This window comes from Bombus terrestris, chromosome 4 (genome assembly GCF_910591885.1).
Source record: "Bombus terrestris chromosome 4, iyBomTerr1.2, whole genome shotgun sequence".
Taxonomy (NCBI): Eukaryota; Metazoa; Arthropoda; class Insecta; order Hymenoptera; family Apidae; genus Bombus; species Bombus terrestris.
Genome location: NC_063272.1, coordinates 13,781,646 through 13,800,338, shown reverse-complemented (window position 1 = coordinate 13,800,338; position 18,693 = coordinate 13,781,646). Strand labels below are relative to the sequence as shown.

The 18,693-nt window shown below is 39.0% G+C and overlaps 1 protein-coding gene across 7 annotated transcripts in view; it reads left to right on the top strand.

The window, feature by feature from the left end:
• LOC100646221 (glutamate receptor ionotropic, kainate 2) overlaps positions 1-18,693 on the top strand; it is a 113,601-nt gene that overhangs the window by 6,010 nt on the left and 88,898 nt on the right. For all 7 annotated transcript variants that reach the window (XM_048404807.1, XM_048404805.1, XM_012307929.3 and 4 more), the window contains exon 2: positions 681-876. In XM_048404807.1, the coding sequence (XP_048260764.1) occupies positions 792-876 (85 nt within the window). In that variant the 5' untranslated portion in view covers positions 681-791. The remainder of the gene's footprint in view (positions 1-680; positions 877-18,693) is intronic.

Here is an 18,693-nt window from a genome sequence, read left to right as displayed (position 1 = left end):
TAACGAAAGATCTGGAATCTTAAATCTTGGAGATATTCCATAGAGAGTTGCTAACATTGTACTGTACCCAGAAGAGCTTAAATGTGCACGAAAAATATCACTTTTCTTGTAATATTGTTGTATGTTAAATTACTTTGAAATATTTTCAATTTAGTAAAAAAAAAAGGCGTATTTGTTTGAAACGAATATTGTTTCGTGGAAAAAATTAAAGGAAAATTAGCTGCACTAACGAGAGACTAAAGAGGGAAATATAGAGAGGGAATTATGAAAAGCCGAGAACTTCTTTTTTTTTCTAAAATACGCGAAATATTATTAAAATATCCTTAATTAAATATCCATGGAATGGTTCTAAAAATGAATTTCCTAACTTACGTGTAAATTCCTCTAAAAAAATCCCTCGATAAAAAGATATATTTAAACTCCAAGAAAGAATAAATTAATGAATTTAAAGAGCAACAGGGTATGGAGCAAGGAAAGATTTAGTACGGACTATTCGCTGAAAGCGAGTTTAAGGGAACTCGTATTATTATCACGCGAAGTTTATACATTAGCGTCATTGCTGGGTGTACGGTGCACGCAGTACGAAGCGTTTTCTCCGGCGATTGTCGCGTTGTGGTCGCAGCAGCGAAATGCACCAGAGAACCTGCAAGCTCATCCGAGCTTTGTTAACTTGCTTTCAGGTAAATGCACAGGAGCGTCGTGTGTGCTAGCTCTCGGACGTGATTGGTGAGGTGGTGTGCGTGTAAAGGGCCAACAAGAGAGGCCGCAACGGTGAGCATTCGAGATGAGCTATGAATTTGGGCTGCCTGGTAGCCACCGTCTTCGTGCTTCAGCTGCTGTTCAATGTCACAGCGCTACCCTCAGTCGTCAAGATTGGTGAGTCAATTTGATTCATGATTTTTTATTCGTTTGAATTAACAATTTCGACAAGATAGTCGCGAACATTGAATTAGTGCTAATACCATCGTTGTTTCAAAAGTCAGAGGAAATAAATTTTATTCGTAATTCCGTTCGGTTCTTTGTATTATTTTTAATTCAGTTGCGTTCTTCTATTTTCTATCTCTTTGGAAAATTTCTGAAGTTTGAGGTAAATATGAACGTACCGTCATTTATGATTTCAATTTTACGTCAATACTTTCTCTTAACACGTTCATTGCGTATGACACGTATTTTCATGTACGGTAACAACTTGAATGTGAAATTAAGAATATGAATTAGAAGTTGGGAGAATATAATATTTCATGATTATTTATTTTATATAGCTACTAAATTTATAATGGAAATTCCTTGTTAGAATTCGGCACTGTAGTAATTAAGAATCGAATTCACGTTGCTTACTATTGCTTTAAATGTAGAATTTTTTAAAAGATGTTTAGCGTTAGTAAAAGCCTCACAAATAGGTTCTTTGCTTATAAAACTCTCTATGATATAAAATTAGCTAACGAAACGTGGTCAAGCAAAAAGCTATGTTATGCAACAAAGCAATCAAGGAACATGTCGACAGGGACAAAATAAGTAAGAACACCGTCTGTAATCCCCAGAAAAGTACAGGGCAACAAAGTGGAGTGGAAAGGTCTTACATTTTAAGCGAAGAATTAGCGAAAGGTTGTGACGGTCTCGTTTCTTCGAGTGACGTCCTTTTGCCCGCAAACTTTACTGACTTTCTTTCCCCTCCTGACAACTAACTCTGTTCGCGAAAAATTACCCGTGTTCATGTACGCTTCGTTTCCTTCATAATTTACGTCTTGCTTAAATATTCAGAATTTCGTCGAAGTTCGTTATCGAACGCATTTTCAAACGATCGAAGTTCGATGGACGGAGGAAAGGACCGAGCTCGTTAACGCAAAACGAGAAGGCGAGAAATAAAATGCGACTTGCCGAGTCGTTAGTATTCCAGCGATCTTAAAGTTGAGGATGTAACTCGATAAATTGAACTTCTTAATGCAATCCGACGAAGTTGCAACCAGGACAGCTCCTTCGTTCCACTTAGTAATATGTACGTGACCACGTTGTTCGAGCGAAATGTAGCTGGGATAGTTTCCCAGTTACTATATTTCTACCGTATACAATGGTTCACGAAAGTATTCTTTTATGAATTGGATATTTGTTATACAAAACATCTTGAAATTTCATTAGCACTGTAATGGGATACGTCTATCGCGATTATGTTGGTCAAATTTGAATCAAATTTGCTGCATATTGCAGCTGCTGCTGTATAATGCTATAGCTGATGCGCTACTGTGGTTCAAATAAAAGTGTCTATGTATATCCGAGTAAGAGCTTTTAGATAGAAACGCCAACTTGGTCGAAGTTTACAGAGTATTACAGACCATACATTCTAGATTAGGGGCATTGGAATTCGTAAAAATGGACGTCGTATTCTTAAAATTGAACGCTTCGTAAATTCGATCTATATTTCATCTATATAGCCATGATAAACTCCAGCACAATCCATTTTCGTGTAGCTAGGTATTTTTAGATGTCAACAAGCGTATATTTCTTCGGCTTATATCGTGGTAATTCAGCACAAAATTCTACGTTCCTGGCTCGTTCTCCGGAAATTCGGGTGTCGTTTTCAAGAAATATCAAACATTCTGATTCCGTATGATACCGATGAAACATTTAGATTTCAGTAGATATCATCGATCTGGAAGTCACACGCCATGAAATGTTCGATATTTGTCTTACAGTATGATGCACCGTGTCTCGTGTCATCTATCGTGCGTCTCGCTAAATCTTGTTTCGCCTCGCGTTTCCAGTGAAATTGAATTTCCACTGCTGGATGCCCCTGGAGGCATCCAAGTTTGGTATGCAGGGGTCCTTTAGGCATCAGAAACGATCCTATACCGGGACGCACTTAGGTATCGCAAAGAAAAGGGTTAAAGTCAATTAATTAGACACGATCGATACTTTTCATTGAATGGGAGCTTTCAGCGGAGCTCATTGAAGCTCGATGAATCTTAATAAAGTTTCGTCGATTATTTTGGCTAGATCACGCAATTGTATCGATATTTAGAAATTTTATTTCTTTTTTAAATCACTCGTGAATTTTCACTGAGGTGATTCGTTTTTACGAACGATTGTATCAATTCTATGTTAGCTTGTAGCCTTGCCAAATTGGTCGCGCAATCTTCCTCGAGCAATTTTGTTCGATCAAGTACATCGAACAACAACAAGCACGCTCAAAACACATAGTGTTTAAAAGGATCAACATTTGCCGCAACAACGTCGAAATTCATAGGTCAACGAGAGGCTCAGTTAATGGACCGTCATAAATCATTTAATAATGAACATTATTCCGCGGTCTGTACCAGCGATGTCTACCTCATTCCGCTTTAATTAACCATCTCGTGCGATATTAACATCCGTCTCTCTTTTTTCGTAAAAAAAAGTAGCCGTTAGCATTCAAGGAATATTACATATTTCCTTTGCATTTGAATATCCAATTAATCCTTCTCGGAAATTTTCCTGGAGGGGAATTTTTTTCCGTACTCCAAGAAAATTAATGACATTTCATCTCGTCGGATGTCGTTGACTCATTGACGATTTTTCGCGAAATGATTTATAACGAAACGATTTATGACGAAAAAGCTGCTAACTACCAAAAATGGGCCTCAGGTTTAAACATTTTCTGGCGACGTTAGATAGGAAGAACAGCTACGGTATAGTAACTTCCAACTACTTCGAAATGACATTACCGGGCTCAGAGAAGTTTTAGCGTAGCAGCAACGTACCTGGCAATATAGCGACGTGTAAGACCAGACGATTCCCTTTTCTTAGTCTCCCCGAGTCTCTGTCTTCTGGACGAAACTCACTGCAAATGAATAGTGAACAAGCAGTCTCTTTCTTTGTTCTCCCGTACCCACGAAAAGATTTCGCCTTTAGAGGCTAAAAACTCATGGAGGATTTGCTGAAAGAATAAAAAGATGCGGATGGTTAAACATTCTACTTCCTTGTGTTTCCTCCCCTGGTCTGTTTACTTATTATTACAAACGATGCGGTATCCTTTTTCGATGGGGAACTGACTCTTCCAGGAAGGTGGCTTTTTATCTTGCCGTGGTAATGTAATAGCCAGAGAGAAGAATTAAATAGAACGCCTTTCATCCCATTGACTTATGTATATTAAACGAGTTGCTCCGCCTTGTTTATCTTTTGAGTCAAGCCCTGCTTTTCTACAGACGGGGGTATCCCTCAAAAGCATCGCTCGATAATTAAATACAATGCAAAACCGGTATACAAGGCCCACTGCCCGTTCATATTTCCTCGTTCCGTTTCCACTTTTTCAGACTCGCGTTCGTTCTCATTTGCTACATAAAAATCTCGCTTCGTCTTTGTCCTCGTTAAACGAGCTACGATGTTTCCCTCTTTACGGTTTCCTTTCTCGAAACGTGCTACGCGCGTGAAGAATCGCAGAACAAGGCTGTTGGTTCGTACAGGAAAGAATACCACGGTAGTAGTCACGACAAAAGAAAGAAAAACAAGCGTTCGACGTCAAGCCGTTTTTTCACATCTGCGAGATTCTACTTTGCACATTCAACGAGATCGAGGTGAAGACATTTCGAAAGATCACATTTGTCACTCGCCGAGAGAATCACCCTGGATATCCGCCGTCTTTCCTCTCAAGATCTTCCTTGTGCTGTTTTCATCCTGCCTTGTGACGAGTGACGAGCGAAGAGGGTGAATAAATGGACTAAGTTCGGCAACAAAGGGGAGACGTGGTTAACTCCCACTTGTTCGGCTACTCGTTCCCAAATCTTCCACGTTCTACGACTTTTATTGTCCCTGCTTTTGTGTACTTTTCTACAGTGTGGCCTGGGTCGTCGAGAAAAGATTGATAGAGACAACACCTGCGCCATACACGATCCAACGAATTCTTATTTCGAAATCTTATCATGTTCGCTACAACTGTTTCCTCTCATTTAACTTGTTCACGCATCGCAAAATTTCGTACCATTTATTATAGTTTCAACCTTTCTTGCTCTTAAAATGCTACGAACCACGGACGATTATTCGACATCAAAATTTCCAGAGCACAAACCAAACGTATTCCCTATCCCACAAGAACCATTAAACAAAAAAGCGGTGGCCGATTTCGAGAACGAACGCCATAGTCTCGTATATATTCGCGAGGTGAAACAATCGTCTCTGTTTCTCGACTTTCTTTCCGCATTTGAGAGCGTAGTATGGGTTGGCCGCAATATTAGAGGGCGCAAGAAAGTGACAGGAATTGCAAAGAGGACAACGTTGGAACGGTATGTAAATGCCGGAACAGCAGCTTCTCCATTTTCCCGTCGACTTCCTGCCTCGCGTTGAGATCCTCTTGATGGGCTTTCGTTGTCCCCTTGTGTCCCTAACAACGTAGATCCCAGGATAATATAATGGGGTGGCAGGATGGAAAAGAAAGAAAGCACGCAAGGAGTGGAGTAAAGAGAAAGACGGGCTTTGGGAATCAAGACTGGGTGGAACCGGAAGAGGAAGGCAACACGGAGGGTAGTTACGACTACGTGGCGCCCGAAACATCAGCGCACCACAATCTCTACCAGGATTTCTACGGGATAATTTATGGACGATTGATATATTATTTCTTGGTCCTCGGCAGCATTATCGACTGCTTCTGTAGTTAGGATCGATAGACTAGATTCTATCTAGTGCACAAGAATTCAACCGCATACCCTTTCCTAAGGATTTAAAGCTGTGCTTGATGAAATATTGAAATATAAATGTAAAGCGTTATATGGACGTCGATGAGGTGTAATCTTTTATAAATATCAAATAGTACTCTCGAAACATCAATATTCCATGTCTCGCACTACTGGTTTTCGTAGTACTAACTCAGCTTGTAATATCGAATCGCGCTTCCACGGTTTCAATTTGACAAACGCGAATGAATCTTAGTTTCAATTCTTACCGCTATTTCTGAAACGATAACGCTCTCAACCGATTAAATGTTTCTTTTTCTTACATTAAATCTTTGTATAATATTATAAAATTTGGCGATACATAAAATCTTTCCTCCTGCGGCTCGATCTTCGTAAATAGATCTTCGACTGGAACTCAGATGAGTGGTCACGAACTTTCCAGACTCTCATAAGTGTATCCTTTCAATCTCCCTTTTCACTCACAGTTACCTTTTTCCCTGTTCGATATTATCTTCATCCGGTAGACTAATGGTCTGTATTTATTTGCGGTTCTCTTTTTCGAGAACCCTCGTGAACTTGGCGAAGCGACTCTCGCTACACGGGGGTACGATCGATTAATTTCAGCTATTAACTTCTCAGGGAAACTGACTGGAACTGAAATCTACTCGTCGAGAATTTCCAAGGCGCTTCTTAAGGAAATTATCTTTGTTTTTCCTCTGTTATTTCATGTTGAATATTATCTCTATCCCAGAGAACAATAAACGATGTTTACCTCCTCCCTTCTACACATCCATAAATAACGTCAAATGACCGGTCGGCACGATTATTCTCTCGACTGGTCGATACTAGCCTCGCAAGCTTCTCCACACGGACCACGAGGCGAGCTTTCTCGCGGGGGATCAGGCAACCCGAACTTGGCCCGATGGGTTTGCAAACATCACGGTGTCCCGTGTAAATATTTGCTGGAACTCTCGGACGATCAACGTTCGTAAATTATCCGCTGGAAAGGTGATCTCTTTTTGATCAGACGTCCTGTGGATATTCAAACTACACTGACTTATGTTTTGACAATGTTTATCCACTATACATTTTGACAGATTACTACCTATAATTTATTTACAATTTGATAATTCTACGTATAATCTTTTTCTTCTTATGACTTACGATTACAAGATTTAACAAAAGTTTCACGAACGAAAGTTTATTAGTATTAAATGAAGAATCTAATGTAAAAAAAGTAAATATCTCTTGATAAAAGGTTTGTCACTTTACATTTTCTAAAAGGCATCGCATATTTTCTTTTCGCATTCCCAAACTGCGTGAAGCAATCGATTAAGAGGCACATTATCACCGAGTTTAAAAACATGAAAAGAAAAATACGCGTGATAACTCTTAAAAACAAGCGTAAATATTTTGCTCGTCAATGTAAGGGTTAAATCGATGCGTCCAATTAAAATTAGTTCTGGATGGTAACGCGGATTAAATGGCCAAAAATGTCCTTGAACAATCGTGTCGAAGAAGCTATCAGTTGTTAAGCGGCGTTTTCACGGGAGAATGAACCGTTCAACTTTCACGCAAGTCTTTTCCGTGAAAGTGAGAAAGCGTCACGACGTTGGTTCCTTGGTCGATTGCGTCTCGTCGTTCATAGACGCTCGTCGTCTTCGTCGAAATAGAATAGGGATAGGGATGGACGACGCGTAGTAGACGGTTTGGGAGGCTGGCAGACGACAGGAAAGAGATCGGAACGCCTGGGAAGTAGAAAACGACGAGATAAACCGAGCGGAAGAACGATTTTGCATGTAAGTGGGTTACCGTCTCGCCTTGGTCGAGCTTGCGGAAAAATTTTGAAATTGTTCGTGTCGCCCATAAAAGAGACAAGCCTCGCCGGATATTCCAGACGTGGTCGAACTCGAGCGGAGACGAAGATTTTTTGCATTTGAACGAACAGAATGTGTAAATCTTCGAGCAAAGATATATATTCATAGATGGTCTGTACACGATGCTTATACGGAATTTCTAGGGAAGTTATTTTGGTGAAGTTTCGAGTATGAGACACCTATACATATTTTGAATATTTGAAGCTTTATGTCGCCTCTTGTAATGGGGTGATCAGCTCCGCTTTTTATAAAGTTCTTACTTCCACAATGTGTTTGGAAGTAAAGTTGAATAAAAGCTGACAGTTCTCGTCTAAAGGGTCGAACGAATTAACCTCTCCGAGGTGAGGGACTGACTTTTTTCCCTAGCTAGTATCGAGTTACACGAGTTGACTTTGAAATTGGAGCAGGGAATCCAGAAGAAATCATCGACCTGCTGTCATCTACAAGTCGTCGATAGAGATGATGGATTATTGCCATTAGTTTAGCAAGTCGTGATAGAGATGGAGATTGCGACGAGTTGACGGGTTATGGCTTCTTCGTCCCCTTCTTGACACGTCATTCCTTTCCCTTCATGTCTGTTAATAGAACTCTTATAAAGGATAGGCGAAGATAAGTTATCGACTATTTGTAATATAATATTACTGGCAGATTCTTCAATGAAAGACAAATTTTCATTTATGCTTCGCCTTCTATATAATCTTCTATTTTGCTCCATTGATATTTTTTTAATGATATACGAGTGAAGCGTTTTTCATCAGCTTCTACATTTCATTTTCATAGTACATGTTAAATTCTTGTAGCCATAAGAAATGGTGCAACATGTAATATATTTGAATCCAATTAAAAACTTCTTTAACACATCCTTAAATTTTCGTATCAACATTTTGATTAATTTGAAACATACAATTTAACGAAAATTATTATTCCTAGTAAAAATGCACCGCCAGAAAAGTAATAACTTACATCGTCGTTGGAAACTTGGTAAGGTTGAACTGAAAGAGGAAATTCACTCTATCGTCACGTCCAACCAGCTAAGCACACGCTGTTACCCCAAACGTATCGTATAAGACACTCGTAACGGTAACCGGAAGCTTCGGTTTCCGCGTAACACGAGTGGAATTCTAAGCAACACGGATGCTCGCCTCGTGTCCACAAAATTAACAGAACCGCAACGACTTAACTGGATTACTTGTTGGAGAAATGTGCAGCCAGCCAAAGATGAAAACCCAGAACGCCGAGGGAAATGATTCGGTGGCAGGAACATCGATCTCACGCGACATGTCGTTCTTCGCCAGCGCTACATGCATTTCTGTATTCAGGAAACATACGGCTGGCGACACCGTAACATTGCTTATGCGTATCTTTGAAACCGCAACAAGTCAACCATTTATCTCTTCTTTCAAATCCTTTTTGGATTTTCCCACTAAACTTTATCCAATCGACTTTGTCCAATTAATAAAAGGCGACGTGTAATCCTCCTTTCTCACTCGAAAGATCTGTTCCTACAAAATGGAACACAATAACGATCAACCCTTCGTCTTTGTCATAGTTTCAGACATCCTTAAACCTTTAACTATATACCTTATGAGTGGAAGGAAATTCCTTGTTTCTTGGTCGCGAATTGTTCACGTGATTCTCGTGGAAATCCAAGAGTCTAGATAAACGTACCGCGTTTAAATTCATTTCCACATTTCAACCTGCTCGTTCCTCTGAACTCTAGTACTTTGACCTGACTGCCGCAAAACAACTCGCGTAGAAATAAATTGTAATGTTGCAAGGAATTCAAGTAACAAACTCTGAAGCTGTATTTATTCACTGCATGTGTGCGTCTTTCAAAAGTAGTCAATATTTGATACACATTGAACTATTTAACCCAAATTTTATCGTCACAAGAATTATCCGCGAAAGTAAACACGATAAAAACATATACCATGTCAAATATATCGTCGCAAAGCTGCGAATTTGTAATCTACTTTTCCACTTACATGCCGGTCATATGAATCATGGTGGAATCCAACGACAATTCAAGCTTATCACGTTCCATTCTGTTTCACGAGAAGCCAGGTTTCAACCCTTTTTTCACCCGCCGTAATAATACCTTTTGAGATATCCCCGCAGCGGCGAGCCTTGGCGGACAGCTAAATATGTTTTCCAGGGTTATCAACGACCCTAATTCACTTTGGCTTGACGTGTTATTCAACCTGACCCTCTCATTGTCTCCCGGCGGCTGTGTCCTTGTGCCACCTATGAACCAGCCCGAATTTCCTGGTGCACATCTTTCGACAAACGCAGTAGAATTGGCGTGACGAATGTACAAAGCTCGCTAACGCGTTCGTCAGTATCGCATTCTAATCACAGAGAGTACATCGTATAAAAAGAACGTTAATTGTTTTCTGGAGAAGGAAAATTGCGAGCGTTATTCTGAAACGAGGTCGTTACCATCCATTTCTCGTTCCTACCGTGATTTCCAGGATGGCTCGAAAGAAATGCTAGTAGAAAAAAGCGCTCACAAATATGGGGAAGATTAAAGATCCTGCAACTTATTCACATCGTTTAAAATACGTACACGAGGTGGACGTTTATCCACGAAATATATCGCCGAGTTTTAATATTTAACACGATCACTGAATACCAATATGGAAATCCTTCGTTTTTTATTCAATCCTGCATTTCTTGCACGATTATCGTTCGAATTTTATCGTTTAATTTCATGATTCGTGGATCGTTTTCCGATTGATTCCGTTAAGACGGTAGTTTACTCCGGACACGTAAAAATTAACTATAGGTATCTCTGGAAATTCATGGAGTATAAATCAAGAATAATTTAAATACAAATAATTGGAAAACTTAATTTTTGCAATCTTCTTAAATGAAATATATTTGCAATAAAAATGTACGATAACGTCCTCCGTTGGCGTGTCTTCATTTTCCCCCATTATTTTGAAAAAGCTATGCAACAAGCATCTGCTATCCTCCATAAAATTTTAAGATAGGATAATGTTTTCATCGTTTAAGGATCGATTTAACGCTCTAATCTACTTCTTTCGACCGCTGCCTTCTTTTCTCATTGTTCTAAGACGAAGTTGTATTTCATAGTCCTTCTTCTATTTGCCACGAAGATTCATGGATGGAACAATTGAACAAGCCTCGGGTACTTGGAGAAACAATTGCCATTGTCCAAAGTCAATCCGCCAGGCTATTAGGTAACTTCTCAGGAGAGGAGCATTGAACGCTTGCGCCGCTTATCAGCGTGTTAACGACGATAATAACGGAACAGCCTGTATGCAGAATGCACCTTGGCTAGATCGATGTACATATCTCCAACGCGTGGCAGTGAATACCGATAGCTGGTTAATCCCGTGTCAGATAATGGCATTATCACAAATTCGTACAGAATTACACGTCTACACCATGTCACAGCTTCTTCACGATCTTCCATATTAAAGATAAAAGATTCCATAACTATATCGATAAAGTTCCATTAAATTTAAAAATATGAATAAAATTCATTAAGTTTGCATATTTTAATAAATGAAATGAAGTTCCAAGTTTCGTTATTATTTCTTCCACTTAAGTATTATAATATTATGAAGTTTCAAGATATTCAAGTGTTTTACAGTACCGTGATGATTCTCTTTAACCTCGACTTTAACAAAACCATGATAAATTTCTTTTTTTAAATTCTACCACTTCTTGTTTCTTGAATTTATATTTGACTTCTATAATGATCTATTATTCTAATACTTTATCTATCTATGTTTAACAACGTTGCATATATGCAACTTTTACGCATTATTTCACTTGGTAAGTAATGGATTAACTCATTGAGAGCAAAGGAAAGTTATCGAATGTTAATTTAGTCGTTTTACGCGAGATTGAGTATCCCTTAAACCTAAACGGGTTAACTTAAACAGAGCAGAAAGAAGTTGTGGAAAGTTAATAAGTTGTAAATTTACAAGGGACTATATATCTGTACTATTAGCAACAACGAACTCCTGAAAGTTCGATGACTCCTTTCCCTCTCGTTTCCCAGATTACCCGAGTTGATTGTGAAGTTCTCAAGGTTCTCGAAGTAATTCGATGTTCTCTCCCTGTTCGAGTTCGTTCCCAACAGATTCTAGGTATAGGCTATAGATACTGAAACAATTCCAAAAAATTTACCGACTCCAACCAATATGATTATGCCAGTCAGTTCCTGAACGAAGATCGAATATTGCTCAAGGCCGTCTCGTATATTTCCACGAACAATAGTCATTGTCCAAGTTAATCTACAGGTCTATTGATCTAATATGCGATAGAAACGCGCCTTGACTCTTTCCGAGACGAGATATCTCACTAACACGATGTTATTTGTACGATGCTATAGATGAAATGTCTCGGATGTCTTTTATTAGAATGTGAAATTTCTCAGCAGAAAATTTGAGATAAATGGTCGACTGTTCATGTTTTATTGACTATAATGCTTTTCTTAGTGAAAATATCCTGCTTTTTTTCTATTTTTCAAGATATTGGAAAGATATTCCATCGATGAATATAGACGGAATATATTTTGTTCATAGTGCTATATAAGCGACAGTGTACCGAGATAACTCGCTCACAGCGACGTATACGAGACCTATCTCAACTATAATCACAGTGGTCGATTTTCAGTTTTAAAGCAGAAGCTTGCAGAACATAGCTTCTAGTGTTTCAAAGTTCAATGAGTAGAGCTATAGTACAACCACCGACCGTCACCTAGTTTCTCGACTAATGCTAACCCGGTACCTTCCACGCGTACGATTAGAGTAACTCGTATAGAGAAAAGAAAGGTGAAAGAGCACTTTCGTAACAGAAAGCGATGGAAAGTTCTTGGTCGATTTGAAGAGGAAAGCCGCATTGTTTCAGGAAGCACGGTTACGACGTTTATAGGGTTATACTTTATCCTCTTTGACTTCGTCTCTTTCATTTTCTCAAAAATACCGAATCGCATAAATAATTTCGCGCATAATTGGCCGACGACTGGCCTTTAATGAGACCGAAAAACTATTCTGATATCTCGTCAGGGGATAGCAACGCGAGCGTACAAAGTCAGAGTTGTCAACTCTGCGTAGGAAGCTTCGTTTCAGCGGACTCGTCCAGCGTGACAAAAGGGAAGGGGTGATGGAACGTCGGCGGGGACGTAATGAGAGCTATACACGAGAGCCATAATGCGATTACCCTCGAGGGCTTCAGCCAACTACCCCTGAACTCGTCGGATTTCTAGCTATTGCTCTGTCCCAGCTAAACATCTCTACGATTGGCTTGCGCGAAAAGTTGACGACCCTCAGGCTGAAATTTCCCCTCTGAATTTTTTAAACTAAGCAATTAAATTGCTTCGTCCACCGGTTACTTCGTGGATTCGATTTCTCAGTATAATGAATTTTTCAGTAAACGAAAGATCATCGAGTTAGCTGTTATTATACGTTTATTGAACTTTAATTTGATTCTCTTTTGCGGCTAAACGGTCAAACTGAATTTTGACGATATAGGGGGGAAAAAAAAGAGTAAGATATTGAAGATCGTAAAAGCAGTTAGAGTGGAAGTTAGTTATTTATTGACGAGAGCCTAATTGAATTTCTGTTTAACTGTTGCGGTTCGAAGAATCGATAGAAGCATTAGAGAAACGCCGCCGCGGAATCGTAGCGATGGTAAAACTATTCATCAATTATTCCTGCTAACTCTATTACATGATCCCACTCTTAATGAAAATTCCATTGACTATGTCGCTCACTGATTACATGTACGGATCCAGTTTAGATATGTGGCGCACTTATATATCTTTCTTTGTTTATTGTATATATATAACAATTATTTTATAATTATTTTATATATACAAACTATAAAGTTAGAAAACTCATTTGTCAATTTTCAAAATAAGAAAAATTCTACAGTTCGATACTTTTTCAGGTGCTTTAAAATAATAAAAAGTACATTAACACCTAGAACTCTTCCATCTGATTTTTTGCTTCAGTGATGAGATAAAGCTTCAAAAAGCAGACAAATTGTCACTACACGGGCATAATTATCTTTAAGTTTTATAATAGCTTCCCAATCTCCATTATTAATGTAAACTACACTGTATGTATTTTGCGAACTCTACTATAAAATCAGTAAAAACACATATCGTGAGACGTGTTACAGTTTGACGCTTCATCGGTATCTTTTCCTGTTGAGAGGTCGGTAGGAAACGATAAATATTTTCCGGGAGATACATCGCACACATCGAATAACATTGGATTCTTGCCAGTCGCGAACCAAGAACGTTGACCCTCGCACATCTCGTCGAAGATGGGTTATAGTTTCACGAGATGGTATCGTTCACTTTCTGTTATGCCGTTCGCATTTTCGGGTCCGCAGTTTTTTCAACTTGCCGCACTAATATGTCTCCCTCAATAAATTACAATTATCGCGTATGCTGCCTGAAGAAAGACGTTCTTCGATTGGAACAGAGACTGACGATTAATTTCCAGCCGTTGGACGACGAATATTGTTCGCAATTCGGGAAAGTAGAGCGCCTTCTTTATTTTCTGATCCTATGAATTATGCTTCCATCGATTTCTACCCTCTTTCCGACTGGTAAGCGCTACGTGGATGTTGGATTTACAATAAAGACGTGACTTTGTTTGGATCTTCGCGATCATGTCGCCGACTCACAATCTAAGTACAATAACTTTTCCCGAAAATCAATTTGAAATATAAAATTATTATTTATTCAACTGTTTAGCTCGATTACTCGACTATAAACAGTTTCTTTCCCTTAAAATTTACGTAATAGCGTTTGGGTAAGAATCTGCAATAAAATATTGTTTATCTGTCTCATTTTGGTTGGTAATATTTTTATGATTATTAGTGGTGTAACTGTGTTAAGTAATTATACCGTCATCTTATTAAGCAACCCTCTAATGAAATAAATTTTTACAAATATCTCTAAATTAACATTCTTTTAAAAAATAGATACAATGACTATAGTGATTAAAAATATCGATTATGTGATACAACGGATGCCCATGAAAATCCTATAAGGCTGTCCCGAAAACAATAACCTCTGGATTTTGTCGGTCCATCCTTTTGTTTCCGTTTTCCAAATCCCTTATCCAGAAACTACGTTACACGGTAACCACGCAAACTAAGCCTCATTATCTCAGATCCAATAAACCATAGCCCTAATCCAGACTTAGCGTAATTGGAATAAAAGTCGAGTAATCGCGGCCAATTGTTTCAAAGTGCGATCGGCTACGGATGGCCGGACTCTGGAAATTTTCGGCTTGACTTCCTTCTAAAATTACTCCTCAAATGGATTTAGTCCAAATCTGTCGGTAACTTGGTCGCTCGTATACACCGTTAAGCTCGGCAAAATAATGTGGATTCTTGTTTCCCGTTGTTTAAACTTTACGTCGCTATTAATTCAACAACGATTTTGCTAAACGACCGCATTTGTTGTCGGGAAAATCCGAAGCTAATGTCTACCGATTCAGGAAATAGCCGCTAAAACGTGATCGTTCGTATTTGATCTAAATTATATATCAAACAGAATGTACGGGACTCGGTTAATCCTAGAATTATTAACAATAATAACTTGTCCATTTTAAACTATAATAATTCTAAACACACACATATATAACATAATAAATTTATACAGTTTCCATAAGGAAATTATCGTCCCAACAGTAATTGTGACTACCTTAAATTGTGCTAAATGTATTAACAATAATATTAAAATTTCCTCCACCGAGAAAAGTGGTTGATTTAGTATAAAGTTTCTGATGATATTTCCACTGCCGTTATAGATCACACGCAAAAGTTAGCTCTAAGCAATCCCGCGGGGACTTGGCGAAATTTGGTCGTATTCTAGCCCAGCCTTCTCCGGAGGAAGCCAGTCTACGAATTGAATAACATTATCGTCACCGTTACCTTCGTACATTCGAGACATTTATCTTTACACGTAACCGCGGTCGTGTCAATTTAGATTCCGTACGCTGTTGCATTATTCAATACATTCGTCGTGGTAGTTTGCAGGTGCATCCTGCATAATATCTGACTACAGCCTGTGATAATCGTGGTATTAGTTTGAGACTGTCTGATCGATGTTTCTAGCCTTACGCAGGATCAAATTGCAAATTCATTCGTAGGTAGTGTTTATTAATCCTCATGAAAGTCCGATTCTTGTACCTTCGCGTTCGTTGCCTGGTTCCTTAAAATTCTCTCAGCGAACCAAAAATATTGAAGAATTGAAGCTCCTTGGATCAGATAACTTCGATATTCGTGCGGAATGGAATTAATTTTCTTTGTTTCCTTCGCCGAATTTCCTTTATTCATAGCATCGATTTATTCGGTTATCGCGTCCGTGTTGAAAACTGGAGGCTGAATGTTTTATTACCGCAGTCCTAGCACGTATAATCTGATAGGAAAGTGCTCCACAAATATGAAAACTCAGAGGCAGAATCTTATTTTCCAACAATCCTTGTTCGAGCTTACCATCATACAATTTTGATTCAGAACTTCCCGATGCGGAAGTTGAAAAACTTCGATCCAGAAACTTCTACAACGAATCTACATCTTATGGTATTATTAAATTCTCAAACGAGATGACGCTCGTAGACATAAAACGAAGATGTCGTAACATAATGGAAAAGTCGAGTTTTTACCTACAGAGGACTTAAAACAGAACGGAAAGCTTAATGATCTCTTGGACTCGCGTTATATATGCACGCAATTTTCTCTCTTTACACGAAACGGTCTCGAACATCTGAGAAATCGATTACAACCATCTTGGCAAAGGGCTCGATTTTACGACAGCACGTGAAAGGACGACAGTCCCTATAAATGAATTACGGGAATGGGGTGTTACTGCGAAGACCTTAACAGAAACGTCGATTATCGACCATTAATTCAAACGCTTCGTTGCTCCCGTCTATGAAATTGACTTCTTCCATTCCCCTTCAATTTATCGTCGAGTCCCCAGCAAAAAGCGAAAGTGTTCCTATGAATCCTGTAGACCTACCTTCCAATCTTTTTCCCATCTGTTTCATTCCGTGACTCTTGACAAATGTCAACACTATTCGCTCCCTCCTCCCTTTCCCCCTTCCCCATGATGATATATTCGTTCGAACAATATGATAAAAAAGCACACTCGTTCCAAATGTATTTCCTTCTTCTTTGTAAAATTCGATCAACCAGCAGGCGGCGAACTCAATTTCCACGCTTCTGCATCTTCCTCTTCGTCTTCTTCCTAACTTCACGCAACCTACATTCGGCCGTGCGTTTAGATACAGTAGGACGAATAACAGACTGAAAGTTTACGAGAAGGCTGATTTCGTATTCATGGAAAGCATCATGGGTATTCGTTCAAAGTCGGCGCAGCTTGCGGTACAGAATACTCGCGACTGACTGAATCTCGGCCTGACGGGCAAACGAGAAGGCCGATCGAACGCGGAAGATACATCTCCCCGGTTATTGAGTCTCTATTGGATTGCCTGGCAAATACCTCGGCACCGTTTCTATCTTAATGTTACCGACAACGTCCTGACAATCCTGTGAATCGATTCCTTTATCCCGCTCGTAACAACTGGATAAAGCTGGAAACCTACGAGTCAGCTCTTCGCATGTACCAGCAATTTAATTTTTCACGAAGGCGGATCAATCAAAGGGGATTTTTCTACGCGTTTATTAATTTTGTGTAATTCATTGCTCTTTTAACTGATCGTACGAATTTCGAGGCAATACAGACTGGAAGGGTTTGACGTTGACGAATTTGATCGTTTAATATCGGATTACGATGGGAGTGTTCGAGCGGTGAAAGGTGCTATTAGATTGACACGAATTGTCCAACCTTTCGGTGATTAATGATGACAATATTGCCACGGTAAATCGATGATATTTTAAATTTCCACAGTGATTTCGTTTCAACGTATTGAATGTGACTCAAATTCTTTAGATGCCTTGCATTGTTTTTTTTTTTTTTTTGCTGCTTTATTTGAGGGGTGACGATTTGCTTTTAATCTTCGAATGGGAATCATTGGTCAACGTTGGGATATTTAGATGGTTTGTGTCACGCGTTGATTCTACACTGCCTTGTTCCACCGCGATGAGAAATTTACGGAATTTTTCGTCTGTAACGTTGACTGACAGACACGACGGCAAATATATGCGTGTTTTTTTATGTCCGATTTCATGCAATTTATGAATGCTCCAGGATCCGTCGTCCGCGTAAACGCTCGATTATTTACGTTTATTCATGTAAAGCCTTCACCCGAGCCATTTTTCGTTTACACAAATCTGCTTTGAGATATTATTCAACGGATTTTTGCAAAAGAGGCGTTGTATAAAAATATAGAATGTAGGACGTTGTATAAAAATTGTACCAGCAAGATATTTATTCTTTAGCGTTGCTTTGAATTTATTGCCCGTTACAGTGATATTGTCATAAAACCCTATTTAATCGAATTAAAAATTCCCTTTGATGTTCCACCGCTTTTGAAACCATTCAAACATTGATTTTCAATATAAAATATATCATTGTGGTAAATCGAAAAGTATATTATATCGAAAGATGTGGATTATAATAAATATGAAATCGTTCGCTTTACTTTATAAGTTTTTCGTCAAAAAAATGTAGTTTAATTCCGATTCTGTATTAGCGATAAGAGTATTTTTCATCCAATGTCTCATTACAATCGAATAAAAATTCCGAGTGTTCAGCGATCATTTCTCGACAGACTGGCCCGCGCGAATGTAACGCAATCAAATATAATGGTCGTTTACTAATTACGTGGCCAGTGGTGCGAATGAAAGTCGATCGTACGTTTAATGACGGTACCAGTTGACGAATTTTGCGCGCGACCAGCCCCGTTTCTGGCTGTGACAGAGTTGCTGCCACGTTCTGTTCACGGTGGAACAATGAGGCGCATTAATGACTCCAATTTCGAGCGATTACGTACGGACGCCAGATACATTCTCGATTTTCAACGCGATACCCGTTTTCATTTGCAAAATTATTTCGAGCGAACAATGTAGGAAAAAATGTAACGAAGTACGCTGTAAATATTTTCACGATGAAGCAAGCTTCCTGCTTGATCCATCAGTATTGATCATTTTTGTACTAATGCTACTGACTGCTAATTTTCAGATTTTCTCTTAGAAATTCAAAACGGAGTCACTTG